This window comes from Aethalodelphis obliquidens, unplaced genomic scaffold, assembly GCF_003676395.1.
Source record: "Aethalodelphis obliquidens isolate GAN/ISIS:26980383/991018 unplaced genomic scaffold, ASM367639v1 scaffold63, whole genome shotgun sequence".
In the NCBI taxonomy this organism is placed as follows: domain Eukaryota; kingdom Metazoa; phylum Chordata; class Mammalia; order Artiodactyla; family Delphinidae; genus Aethalodelphis; species Aethalodelphis obliquidens.
Window position 1 is genome coordinate 5,324,654 of NW_020838007.1, and position 15,207 is coordinate 5,339,860.

Here is a 15,207-nt window from a genome sequence, read left to right on the forward strand (position 1 = left end):
GTCCAGTGGTTAAGACTCTGCACTTCCACTGCAGGGGGTGCAGGTTGGATACCTGGTCAGAGAACTAAGATCCTGCATGCTGCGCAAGAACAAAAAAAAAAAAAAAAAAAAAAAAAAAAAAAAAAAGGAAATTCAGTGAGATTAAGATTAAAAGCAAAAATCAGTTGTGTTCCTCTACACCTGTAATGATCTCCTAAAAAAAAGAATATGCTCTAAAGTGATATACACTCAGTTTACAGAAGAAAGTGAGACACTTATGAATTCATTATTAAAATTCCATGCTGCCAAATGAGCAAACATATAATTACTACATTTTGGAAAAGAACAAACAAATTGGATATACTCCAAATATTCAAGCAAAAATTCAAATTAGATACTAGCATTCAATATGAACTCTATTTTTTCTGAGTTACCTTAGCCATTTGTCTGAGTTCATGCTTTACATGAGACTGGAAAAGAAGGTAACTGAACAGGAGCTGGTGCAAGATAGCTAGGTTAGAGATAACTATACACCATTCTTCAAAATCATAAATCTTAGATTAGTATGTCCCAAAGTGTGAGTTGAAAGCATTCAAATCTGACTATCTGGGATCTATCCTGTGAAGAACTTGTCTCCTCTGACCTGTCATAAGTAAAAAACGATCATATACGATAATATTAGAAAAAGTTAGGTACTTTTTCAAATTTCAGTATCTGAAATACGTACTTATTTGTTTGAATGACAGATCAGAATTTTAAAATTTAAACACAGGAATACTGACACATATACTCAATCTATACTAATAGATTTGAAATTCCACTCAGCCACCTTAAGAGATTTTTAAAGAAAAATCCAGGTGATTCACTTAAGACTAAAGAAAAACAGATATGGACTTTTCAACAATCCAAAATTCTTTATTTCACGGTTCAGAGGATCTTTAGAATTATAGAGATGTCTCAGTCTTATAATCCTGAAAATCAGTGCTTTCTTTCCAGGTCTTGTCAGAATAAACAGAAAGCTCAACATTGTCACATCCCAATTAAGTATATTAAGGAGAAGAGACAAAACTGTTTTTCTTGGGGAACTAGCTCATAAGCCTATTAGTGTCTCAAAAACTAAATACGACATTCTCCCACAAAGCAGTCACTGTACAAGGCATGAAAGAATGGAACCTACGATTCAAATACAGATGAACATAATTAAATCAATCAGATTTAGAATGTATATATACTTCAATTCTGAGGAAAAACGTTGCCAATTACTCTCTGGTTGTGAAGTATCTACACAATCTTTGACAGGGGGGTGCTTATATCTTCTGATTTCCAGCAGAGATCCTCAGACCATGGATGGCTTCATTACATACAGCTCTTTTAGGTGCACCTTGGTACTTAGGAGCCCCACTTTAGAAAAGTACACCTAACTCCACAGAAAGTGTAAGTCTGTTCAATTTAAGGCAGATTGTAAACTTGCCTCCCACCCCAAAATTTTGATAACTAAGTATTACTGACTCATCAGCTCAATTAACAGCTTTCAGCATAATTTTAAGAATAATTATTTGGTTCTATACCAACCCCACAAATTTTTTAAATGAATACAAGGTATATCAGAAACAGAAATTTTATTTCAGCTTTTAGAGTTAAATGTCATATGGTAAAAACTGGACATTCAGGGACTGAACAATATTTTACATTTAAAAAGTTCAGACATAAGAATGTAAGCTCATTAAAAACTAAAAAAAAAGATAATCAAAACACTTAACTAATTTAGTTTTCACATACTAGGGGATACATTTACTCTTTAATGGCATTTCTCCAGGAAACCTGGTGTTTTAATCTACTTTTAAATTCAACAGGGGCAGCAAAGTCAATACACTAAAGAGGTCAACTGAAAATTTTTAGATGTGTTTTTAAAAAAACACTGCATGTTTGAAGAGTAAGACGACACTGTCTATCAAAATCACTACACATGGTAATACTGTGTGACGGGCATACAGCTAAGACACTAAGGGCCCTGGGCACCTTCCCACAGGCGTTGCTGCACCGCACAACTCCAAGGCGGTGACTTTCACACTTTTCTACATGAATGGTGCCCCCAGGTTGCGTTGCACACCTGAGTGGCTGTGTGCAGGAGTCCTGCTTGTAACGTTCACACAGAGTATGTCTTGGACATGATGCACTGGAGATCTCAAATGAAGACTGGAAAATCTTGTGTCACTCATATAGTTCACTTATTCAACCACAGATACCTATATATTGGTTTGAAAATAAGTTACTTATAGTACAATAGTTAATTATAAATGTGACAGAAACCACTGGCTAAACAGGAGCCCCTGATAATCTAATTACCTGAGTATGTCCTGTAAGAAGACATAAGTCTCTCCCCCCAATTTTCACTTGTATGTCCTGGATCTGAATCTACAGAATAAGAAGAGACAGGAGAAAAGAAAAAAGCATACGAAGGGAAATGCAGAATTCAACAAACCAACATTTTTCAAAAGACCACAATGATGTATCATTGTTTTTCCAAAAGATAATTTTTAAGGTAAAGCCAAAAGTACATTTCAAACACAGATTTGGCCAATGCCTAAGATTTCAGTTTCTTTGATCTTAAAGTTGAAAAAGTCAACCACATAGTTTGCAATAATAGTTATTACTGAGGCTGCTTATTAAAACATATCATCTCTTTTGAGGATATATTTTTTCAATCTCTGAATAATGATAAAAGAGGCAGTACTCTTATCACGTTTTTCTGTTTAGAATTTGTCTTTAGAAAACCTGAATAGTGGACTTGCATCATTCTTTTTGTTCTATGAGTGCCAAAACTATTCAGAAGACAATAGAACATTTCGGACTACAGTATCATTCTAGACCACGGACCTTTCTATAATTTATAAACATTTCAAATAACATGAATTATTACTGACCACTACAAAAGACATCTTAGAAAGAAAGTAGCCTAAATCAAAACAAAGTTTATCAGCTAAGAATACGGAATGCTGCCTAACAACTCAATAAATTAGAGAACTGACTTCTGGCAGTATGGCCAGAGCAAATAATTTTACTTACAAACAATATGCTGTTTTAACTCAACATAATGTTATTCTGATCTTCACATTCTCAATTTATTGGCTTATGGTCTTCTTTCCAGGATGATCATTATAGACATTATTCATGAGTTGTTAGGTGTAAGGAAACAAAAGTGTTGGGAAAAAAACCAATTTAGAGAACAAGTAACTCCTAAACACAGTATTTGAAAAATTTAGAGATAAGCCTAAAAGTTTAGTGATGAGAAGGCTTACTCAATCAAAGGGGAAATCATTAATAAAATAATATTTAGACCAGTTCTAGAGCAAGTGGGTAAATGGACTGAATTACAAGCCTTTCAATAATAAACACTTGTATTTCAAAATTTAACCCATTAAGTTAGCAACTAGAAGAATTCTATGAAGAATATTTGTCATTTCATTTAAAGATAAGCAAAAATTTTAAAAGGCCTCCATAGGTTGCAAAGCAAAGAAAAAGGGGCAACTAATAAGTTGCACCAACAAATCGAATTAAATGGATTATTGAAAGCAGATCATATGATTGTGACAGATGAAAGAATAGTGGATAAAATAAACTTTCAATTACATTCATTAATATAAGGAAGTAGTTTCTCCAAACCTTCCTTTGGAAGTAATTAATCCATCCAGACTCCACACACCCTTTTGGCTTTTACTCAAATAAGTATGTTTATTTTGGGGGCGTTTGCATGTATATTCTTATAAAGATTTAATTAAGGAGCTAGAAAATTAAAAGCTTCCATATCCTGTCCTTTTACTCAACTACTTCTTCCTTCAGTGCTATACTGAGACTAGACCATAATGAGACTATTGTTACCTATGAGGTTTTTGTAAAACACTGACTGCTAAGCAGAGCAATTCTCTCTCCCTGATATGTTCTTTGCAGCAAGGCAAGACAAGCAATACCTATATTTTAAAAGCCATCTTTTTTGTTTTCAATTGAAGTATAGTTGATTTACAATACTGTGTTGGTTTCAGGTGTACAGCAAAGTGATTCATTATATATATATGTATTTTTCAGACTATTTCCATTATAGGTTATTATAAGATATTGAATATAGTTCCTGTACTATAAAGTAAATCCTTGTTGTACAAGCCATCTTTTTAAGTTAATATTCTGTTCTGGATTGCAAGAGAATAAGAAAAATATCACGTATGATTTTAAGAGTGTGCACTACGTCTGAAAATTTTTATAATAAAATATCAGGGAAAGGGACGGAGTAAATCTATAATAAATAATCACCACGAAGAGCACCAAAAGAGGACTATCCTTATTAAGCAAAGCACTAATTTTATCTGCTACTTTAACACAGTTACCAGAAAAATTACATGTGTTTTCTTTTTTTTAAAAAGTTTTCCTCTCCAAATTTGCTTGTGTCATTAAATAGGGTAAATCCTTTAATGGCATCCAAAGCCTCGGGAAAGTAGGCCTTCTACGGCTGGCTGGCAGAGATTTAGTTCAAAACATTTGAACATACTCTACAACTGCGACCACGGACTTTGGGAACAGATCATATTGTGTCTCTTTACATTTTCTCCTACCACATTTATTTACGCATTACTTAATGCCACAAGAAAAAAAAATCACTAAGGAAATAAATAATGCCTATTAAGAAGAAACAAGTATTTTTTAAAAAGTAAAGAATGTTGTATATTTTTACTTATCTAAACATGCAAACTAAAATGAAGTACTACTGGTTTATCCCTATAGATACTTAGAGCTATCAAACCTAAAGAAAAACAAGTGCCATGATGTTATTTGAGATTAAAGAACATAAATATACTGCTGGAGCCTTTATAAGTATGTATAACTATTTTGAAGAAACGTTATAGAAATGTTTTACCCTTTTAACCCTGTAAACCTACTCTTGGGAATGAATAAGACAGAAAAAATTCAGAGTATAATAAAAATACAATCTGCAAAGACGCTCTATGGCATTACTCACAACAAAATAATTGCAAATTTACTTTGAAGGCTAAGAAGAGATTCACTCATGTGTAGCCTCAAGATAACTGCTCAGTACTTTCAAGTTAAGGGATTGTCATGGCATCCTTTGGATGCCATTAGTCTTGGAAAGAAAGTAAGTACGATTTTATGACGGATAGTGTAGGAAAAAAGTTCCCTTAGGTAGAAACATTAATAACTTAAAGATAATAGCAGTTATCAGTTATTAATTACTATGTCAAAAATTTTATATACAGTAACAGTATTATAAGGTGCCTACTCAATATTCATTCTCCCCTTACTAGGCATACTTCAATTTTGATCAGGGTGACAATATGTCCAGCTCAAAAATATTTGACTTTTCAGACTCCCCAGCAACTAGGGGAGCCTAAACCAGTTGAGGTGCAGGCAAAAGTTTCTAGGGAGGTTGTTTCATGAGTAAAAAGGCAAAAGTCTCTCTGGGAGAAAGATACCTCTGTCTTTGGTCCTTCCTCTCCTCTTTTCTGCCCAGGAAGGATATATCCTGTGACTATAAGGCAAAATGCTTAAGGACAAAGGCTACGTATGAGCTAAGGGTAGCAGAGCAGAAAGATGAAAACAGCTCAGTCCCTGACGGTGTTACTGAACTGCTATACCAACTCTGGACTGCCTATGCCTGGTCTTACCGCATTAGATGAAAAAAATCTCCATTTAAGCCAGTATTAGTTTTCTGTTTTAATTAATGTATCGTAAACTGATTTTACATGATATGTCACTTAGAGGTCACAATTTTCTGAAGTTGCTATTATATGCACTTTTATAGATGAGAAAATTGGGACTTACAAGGAACTCAACTAATTTGGCCAGGGCTAGTAGGTGGCTGAGCAAGGACTCAACAATGGTCTGTCAGACTCCAAAGCTTCTGATGATAAACACTATGCTATGATTTCCCTCTGTTATAACTACAATAACTTATCTGGTCAGGATTCTAGACTACGAAAGATTAAAAGTAAAAGCTAAAAGTAGGTGATAAAGCAAGCTGATGCAGTAGCTGTAAGAAATAATTTGTCTTCTAGATAAGAAGTAGTTGCTTCCATAGGTTCAATGAGTCATTGTACAGATTGGCCTCAACATTTCATGGGACAAAATTTATAGGAATTCTCTAATAGGACAGGACAATGTGGGATTGATACTGGAATGATATAAGTAGATATACTGGAGATTTGCTGAAATGAACAGTATTATGATACAGCTATAAGAACTCACTGGCATGACTTTGAATTATGCTGTAATTTTCCTCAAAACTTTATCTGAATTTCTTTTCTAGAAAGTGTTATCTTTTAAAAAATTAATAAACATTAAATAATTGAGAATTTGGAAAGTTTAAGACACACTAGGGTATCTCAAAACGAAGACTAGGAATGACTCAGCCGGTTGATGGCATTACTGCTGATTTTGAGGACCACTGAATCTTCCTTGGACAATATGAATGTCTTAAAAAAAAATAATGACCGTGTTTTATAAAAATAATGTATGTTTATTATTTTAAAAATTCAAGGCATATAAAGAATACAAAGAAGAAAGTAACAAATCATTCCAAATCCTGGAAACAAAATGTTAGCATCTCACGAGCATGATGCCAAGCATCCTTCTAAATGTATATAATGACAGAGGAACTAGGAGAGAGAGAGAGAGAGAGAGAGAGAGAGAGAGAAATCAACTTATGTAAGAATAAAAAAATATCATACATATGTGCTATATTTAAATAAAAATCTGAAAGATTAACTTTAGTTTAACCCAACATAAAAAGAAAATAAACTCAAGGAATTGCTCTTCTCTATAAGAGATACCATATACTAAAGTATAAACACATACATATATAAACATATAGGTAAAATTTTAAATGAAAGATTAAAAGTTTTAAAGATTAAAAACATATTTCAGTTTCAGACAATTTCAGTTAATCCCTTGCTATGAGAGATGATGAGTTGAGTAGCACTCTTAGCATTTTCTCCTTATTCCCCACTCCCTATTCTTTTATTTTTCACCTAAGTCAGGGCTTATAATATTTACATTTTTGTTCAGGACCTTTAATAAACCCACTAGGTTTAGGCTTAGTTCTACAATGAAACAGTCTCTATATTTAAACAATCTTATCTTTCTGTATGTGTGTTAATGTATGTCCTGTGTGCATATGCATACAAATATAAAGAATATGACATAATGCAAACAGTACATATTATTTCATAACCTACATTTTTACTTTGTATACTGTGAACATATTTCCATACAGTTTATTCCTCTACAATTGTTATTTTTAAGGGTAAAAGATCATATTTCTTCATTGGATTTACCATAATTTACCAAATCCTATATTTCTTGACAATCTTTTCCTGTTTTGTTTTTTCTATTATAAAGAAAGCTGAGAGAAATATACTTGAAGATAATTTTTACTCTCAATAATTATTTATATAGAATAAATGACGAAAGAAAGAATAAATCAAATGTTAACAAACTTTTAGTTTTTAACATATGCTGTTATATCTACCTTCAACAAGGTAGTTCCATAATTCAGACAAACTAAAGCAAGTTCCTATTTCAAACCAGTGACCAGTTTGTATGATTTAAGCCAATAACAGTTTTGCCAATCATTGTAAACTCTATTTCTCTGAGTACTATTAATACATTTCATATATTTCTTCACCAACCGTAATTCTGTTGTTCTGAACTACTTGCTTCTATCTTTTGTCCATTCTCCCATTTCTGTATTTTTCTCTTCACATTTAAGAGAACTTTAATTACTAATTATATTAAGATAAGGGTTGTCATATATGTTATAAATATTTCTCCCTTTTATAGTTTATTCTGTATAGTTTCTGCTAATGATTTAAAATTTTAAAAAGATCAATGTCAAATACGGGGTTTGGTGCTATAACTATCTTTCATATGGAAAATACCAGTTAATGGTACTCTGAACTCTTCTTTCAAAATTATGAAAATAAGACGTTTTGCCTTGGGCCTGGGGAAATTCTTCTTAATGCTTTGGATGTGTGTGTATGTGTGTGCGTGCAAAACTAAAGCCTTCATCTGTTATTTACTAAAATTTATAAATTCAGCCTACCAAAAATATAGATATACATGTTTAAGTCCATCAAAATCTCATTTAATGTTAGCCAGGTAACCTTTTCAAAAAAAAAAATAAAGTAAGAGTCTGTTTTATGAAACAGTCTTAGAGAGAGCTGCAATGTCCCACTAAATTCAAATAGTGGAAAGACTGTAGCAGGGGATAAGCATACAATCCAATCAATAAAATATGAATTAGATTATGTTTATTCAGTGCCTAAAGTTCATGTCTTCCTAAGTCTTTCTTTTATTTTACACTGAATAAAAGACAAATAACCCACTGGATCTAATAACAAAGGTTCTCATGGGAAGTGTATTATTTTGAAACCTTATTTCTAAGTCCCTTCTTCAAACTACTAGTAGGATTATCACTGTCACTGGAAAACAGAACCTGGTTAATGTAAGTACTTTAAAAATGACTAGCAAAAGGGTTTCTAAGGAGAGAGTATGAGACAAGTTAAATCTTGTATATTCGAAGGCACAGAAGCACCTTCTTCTCAGCTAAGTGACCTAGTAATACCTTGAGAACAATTTGTAAAAATAAGGAGAGTCAAGGGCTTCCCTGCTGGCGCAGTGGTTGAGAGTCCGCCTGCCGATGCAGGGGACATGGGTTCGTGCCCCGGTCTGGGAGGCTTGTGAGCTGTGGCCGCTGAGCCTGTGCTCCGCAACAGGAGAGGCCACAACAGTGAGAGGCCCGCGTACCACAAAAAAAAAAAAAAAAAAAAAAGAGGAGAGTCAAGCTTCAAAAAAAAAAAAAAATTCTGAACCTCTAGAAGAAGACAGTGTAACTTAAAATGAACAAAGCACATAATTTCTTAATCACTCAATAAAAGAGCAATTTTCAAAGTTTAAAACTGTCATAAGCGTTTAAGAAAAATTTTTAGTTCAAGCTAAGAGAAACAGCCAAACATACAAAAGGAAATCTACTTACTAACAGTGTATACTAAAATTAAATATTTTCTAAAGATTAGCACAAGGAGTTTCAAAAGTCTAGTCTTTTGAAAATAGTCTTTCAAAAAGTCTATTTTCACAGATTCTGGAGTCAAGATCATTCCCATACTGATGATTAAGATGGCTAGAAAGATAAAAGTAGGATATGATCTCTGTACATAAATTTAGCATGTAACACTGATTTTCTTTGAGTGAAACTAAAACATTCTTAAGAACAGTTCATTACCAATACTTCATTCAGGGGCTAAAACAATTATGATAAATAACGAACATTCAAGTTTATATTAGTTTCAAGAAACGATTAGTTCAGGGCTAAAATACAACCTAGTAATTTATCAGATAGTGGTAATAAGGTTTTAATCTATTACAAATAACTGGGATTTACTGATGTCAAGTATCATTCCTGACATAGCAAAAGTTTTGAGGAAAAAAGTACTATGAACTGGGCTTAGGAAGCCTCAATATTTTTCTTCTTTTTTTTTGAAAGGGACATATTTCTGATTCATTTCTGAATCTAAAATGCCTAACTTTTTTTCTTTGGTGGGTTCAATAATTTGTTCACAAAAACTCAACAGCTTTTTCTCAAATCTACCGTATCAATGCTCCATATTACTAAGTAAATTTTCATCACTGAAATGCTCCTCAAGAAATTAAGTTCTTAAAGTGGTAAGAAATTTGTAATAAACACTGAGACTGAGAAAAAAAGCTAATTGCTTTTATCTATGATAGAAATCAAATTTGGGTGAGGAATATATGAATTTCTGCCCCAATGATAAACCTGAAATTCTGAAATACAAATATTTCTCTCTAAAATGCAGTGAACAAGGAATGAGAAAGAAAATCACAGTAAAAGAAGGATTATGATTTTACCAGAAAACAACAAAATTTCCTACCTGTGTCTGAATCTCGTTCTTCATTTCTTGATGGGCTGATGGTAAAAGGAAGTTTACGTTTCATGGACGATTTCTCTTTCATCTCCTTGCCCACATCACTCCGATCAATTTTTGGAGTTTTGCTATAGGATGCAATCTTGTCTTTACTCTATTAAAAAATTAAATATGAATAAACTTATAACAATATTAGCTGAGCAATACAGTATTAAAAAAATACTTTATATAAAGTAGAAAGAGTATTACTACAAACCATCGTTGTCCTCAATGTCCTTAAGGCCCACTTTCAACAATCATAATGTGTTTTCTAACTTATTTCATATTCCCTTTTACTTAGTAATATAATTTTAAAATAACAATAAAACGAAATATCTTGAATATAATGGAACTCTATGTCTAAGATAGACATCATCACCAATAAACAAATATATAAATCAGAAAAAGCAGTCTAGATTGAATTAAGCAGATTGTATTTTATTAATTCCATGTGTCCACTCATTTAGATAAAGTATCCTACCCTCATGCCTACAGCAATTACCAAGTTCACTCTTATGATCCAACATCTGAATTGGTACATACAGCACATCTAACTGGGCTATGAAAACTCCTTTGGAAAAACATGCTAGATACTAAGAACTAAGCCACATCACCTAGCAGGTGAGCATAAAACTATGATAATAAATGACAGATATCATAAGCATAGAGATTTTCAGAAGAAAATGAGTAGACTCAGACTGCAGAAGACACGAGCTTTTGACCCAAGCCAGAAAATAAAGGAAGGAAGAGTGGGAAGAAGGGGCATAAAAAAAAATACTGAATTTTTTTAAAAAGTAGAATTTATCAACGAAAAGATGATTCAAAAAGAGCAAAATAGGGCTTCGCTGGTGGCGCAGTGGTTGAGAGTCCACCTGCCGATGCAGTGGACATGGATTCGTGCCCCGGTCTGGGAGGATCCCACATGCCGCGGAGCGGCTGGGCCTGTGAGCCATGGCCGCTGAGCCTACGCGTTTGGAGCCTGTGCTCCGCAACGGGAGAGGTCACAACAGTGAGAGGCCCGTGTACCACACACACAAAAAAGAGCAATATAATAAAGCTTTTAGTGAGTCTAATCATGAAAATATGAAGAGGGAAAAAAAAAACAGGAAAAAAAAAAAAGACTGGGATTGAGACCTAAAATACAATTCCAGAGGGGATATTAAAAAGTTACAAAAGAATACTGTATTCATTTTTATACAATTATAATCTTAAGGACTGGAAAAATGGATTATTTTCTTGGAAAACATGTATTACCAAACACTGGCTCATGAAAGAAACAGAAAACCTGAATAGACCAATGATCATAGAAAACAATAAATCTATAGCCAAAGATTTTACGTCTAAAAAGGGTACCTATTCCAGAAGATTTTATGAGAGGTTTTAAATTAAAAATTCAGGGAAAATATATTTCCCACTTCATATAAACAATACTACAACACAGAAATAAGATTAGAAGATACCCAATCCATTTTACAAGTGTGAAATAAAACTAATACCTAAGAAGGGTTCAAGATAGAAATTATACCTAAATTGCTTATGAAATAAATGAAACAATAAACTATCCTAAATAAACTGTCCAATCAAAGTTAGTGCCTTAGAAAGATAATATATCATAATCAAGCAGGATTCACCCAAAGAATATAAGAATAGTTCATTATTAGAAAACCTCAAGACAATTCATTATATCAAAGGGAAAAATCTTATTATGATGTTAATAGGTGACAAGAACATCTAAATAGACCCTACATTCATTCTTGATAAACCTATTAGCAAGTTAGGAAGAGAATGTGACTTCCTTATATCTTAACTGGTAAAGATTAGTGAAGAATAAAAGTATTTATTTCCCAGGTGTAAAGGAAAATCCTCTTAAGCTGTTTTCTTACTTCTGCTAATGAAATGGAGCTTCACAGGCATGCCTTTTGCTTATAAGGTTGTTTTAAAACGTCGATTTTATTATTATTCTGGTATAGTGAGGCCAACAGATCAAGAGATCGCTGCCACTGAAAAGAGAGTTTGTTACTCACAGCTCCCAAGAAGAGGAGGCATGCCGCACCCTGAGGTGCCACCGGGGGAAGCACCTAGGAGGTTCAGGAAGCAGAGAGAGGGGAAGGAAATGTGAGTCAAAGCTTTTATTGCGGTTTCCACAGGAAGAAAAAGGCAAGGCAGAGCAAGCAGGTTTAGGGTTGGCTAGTTTGCATAATTTCAGCAGACTCTAGGGTATAGGTGTTGTTTCTCTAGCTGTCTGGTACCTGGTTCTGGGGTGACTGTTATTAGGGCAGGGGGATAGTGGCCCAGAGTGTGAGAGATGGATATAGTTGGTGGTTGGGGATAGACTCTGGATTGGTTTGTTTGCATATGAAAGGTGTGGTCACACATAAATTGTTTACTATCTCTGGGAACTGAGTAGCCCTGGGAAGAGCAGTCTCCCCAGGGTCACTGAGGTCCCGGATGTCAAAGAATCAGAAACAAAAAGGCATGATTAGTAAAATGGTTAGCCAACAAAGTTCTAGAGATTTTCCTTAGAAACACAAATCTTTGTTATTAAAAAAAGAATTAAGAAAAACATTAGAATGTCCCTTCTCCCTTGCACTTGTGTGAGTAAAGATACTGTTCTGTGCCATAAAACAAGAGAAACCAATTTAATATGTTAAATGAAAAATGTTCACAACAATTTATCAATCATACTCTCCTGAGCAATATGGTGATTAGTGTGAATATTCATTCCTGCTACCAACTTATTCTGTTCTCTGTAAAATAAAATTGTCCTTAAAAGTGTTACTTGAACAAAGTGTTTTTGTGAGAATCTTAACAATAAAAATTATTTTCAGATATGGGGAAAGTAACTTTCAAAAGAAATAGCTATGGAAAAGGGGGAAAAAAAAAAGAAATAACTACTTCTGATTGTCTTAAAATTTCTATATCATCAAATGGTATAAATACTCTTGTCAATTCAGGAGAGAATCACTGGCACATTCTTCTTTCATATCCATGACCTAATAAAACTAAGAGTCAGACTTTTTTTATTTTAAAATAATTTAAGTCTTTTTCATTTATATTAATGATTTTCTTTCAATAACCTACAACAGCTATCATACATAGCAGTGAAAGTATTAATGGCAAGACAAGAATGATCCTCTATCACTGCTGATATTAAACAATGTGCTGGTAGCCTTTACCAACTCAAGACAGAAAAAAATAAGAGGTAAAAATTTACCTAGGAAAAAAGAAAAAAAACAAAAACCGCTTGAAGTATATAAACCAAAATGTTAATGGCTATCTGTGGGTAATGGCATTACAGGTGTGCTGGGAGACAATTTTCTATAGCTCTCTTGCATTTCTGCATATCTTGCAAGCAGAAGCACTAAATCCCTTTATTCTATCTTTCCAAGGATATCTGTATAGAGAATAGTCTTGGAAGACAGAGAAAGTTTCTCCCTCTGGAGCAAAGGGTAGATCAGACCTGTTCACTGTTCAGTATAATAAATAATTTCTCCCTTTAGAGCAAAGGTCAGGTAGATTTATTGCCCATTAAAAAGATTTGCGATTCCTCTCCTATAATACAATCCACTGTATATGTAGTTGTCACCTGGCCTTCTTTGCATCCCTTTGTGAGAAACAGGGCTCAGAGAACAGGCACAAATGGTGATATATGGCTACAGCGATTGCTATGAGAAAAAATGCTTGCCTCTCTATCTGACCCAGGAGTCTCATGTCTTCTGCCATAATCCATGAAACTAATTAGCTTGCAAGTAGGGTAAAACCTCAGATGCTTCATCTCAGACAAGGCAATTTCTATTTTCATTATTCTTATATACATTTTCTAATTCCTCTGTAATGAACATTATTACATTACTTGAATAATAAAAGAAAAGTTCTCAGTTATCATGGGGATAGGAGATAATGAAGGTCTGAACTATACTGATGATGAAAAGGATAGGGCAGAGCTATTTAGAAAGGCAGACGATTAACATCCACTCTCTCACACTTTATGAATTTAACCCGGGTTTTAGCTTATCAGAAAAGGATTGATGAAAGATTTTGTTTTGCAAATTATAGCTAATTTATAGCTAAAAATGTCAGTGGAAAAAATTTTAAGCTAAAACCAATGGGGAAAAAAATCCCACAGATTAGCAGTGAAAGGATAAAATATTTGAAGAATTTTGAGGAGACATTTTTGATGAACCCCTGAATATTGTAATATTTAACATGGTAATAAAAGCACTTTATATAAAAAGCATATTGCTATAGAATGGGATTATTTAAAATTATTGTCTATTTAAATGCATTTAAAAATTAAACTTTGGTTCAGGTTATTTTTAAATTTAGAATCTTATAACAGCAATGTCTGTGTCATATTAAGCTGTAAATACGGTCTATATTTATTTACATAAGAGAACAGCTATATAATATTCATTTCTAAAAATTTTATGGAAGGAAAAACTCAGCAGAAGCTAGAGGCTGGTTTCAAGGCCAATCACTCACCAAGAAAAGACAATCCTAAGAATACGCTTTACAAATAAATAAGTGAATAAGATGGTCATGCCGCCTTCTCTCCTTCCCTCTCTTCTAACTTTATTTTGTCCTAAGAAGCAGTAGTAACATGGTCTATAAGCAAGAAATTTGGAATGGAAGTTATGGCCCTTCCTCTCTTAAGGTGCAAATAAACAGTTCAAATATCTATTTAAAACTAAAGAAAACTACTTCTAACAACAGCTTTGGATGTCAAGCTGCTCAGAAATCCCAAAGCATGGCAGTAAGCACCTCGCATACTGCCTCAGAAGGGCTTTTGACCATTACCCAAACACACGTGTGGTCTTGAAAAAAAACACTGAATGATTCAACTGAGACTGAGAACAGTTAAATATAGCCCTTTAGGTAAGCCAACTGTTAATAATTAAGGAATTTAATAGTTTGTGTTTATTCTTCCTATTTATCTTATAAATCTAATGATTAATAAGTATTCTTAACTTACCTAAGCAATATTTTTAATAGAAATACATTAGTAAAAAGTGTTTGATTTTTGCTTGCCTCTATAGTTTTAAGAAATCACACTGTTATGAAGGCAATGGTCAGGACTACTGCATATTTAGTGGCAATCTTCAAAAAATAATACGAAGTACCTAGAAGAATAAAAGCTTCAACAACTTTAGCCTTATAAATTCAAATCCAAAAACCAAGTAGCTCACATGTAATTTCACAAATGCAACCTTCACTATATTTAAGCATTTAGAAATAAAAGTTA

General features: G+C 33.3%; 1 protein-coding gene across 5 annotated transcripts in view; it reads right to left on the reverse strand.

Annotated features, from left to right (window-relative positions):
- Nucleotides 1-15,207, reverse strand: part of ANKRD12 (ankyrin repeat domain 12) — a 114,564-nt gene that overhangs the window by 61,777 nt on the left and 37,580 nt on the right. For 3 of the 5 annotated variants that reach the window (XM_027088601.1, XM_027088602.1, XM_027088606.1), the window contains exons 3-4: nucleotides 9,933-10,080; nucleotides 2,326-2,394 (exon numbers count right to left, since the gene is read on the reverse strand). In XM_027088601.1, coding sequence (XP_026944402.1) covers nucleotides 2,326-2,394; nucleotides 9,933-10,080 — 217 coding nt within the window. The remainder of the gene's footprint in view (nucleotides 1-2,325; nucleotides 2,395-9,932; nucleotides 10,081-15,207) is intronic. The other 2 variants (XM_027088604.1, XM_027088603.1) reach the window with 1 other exon arrangement.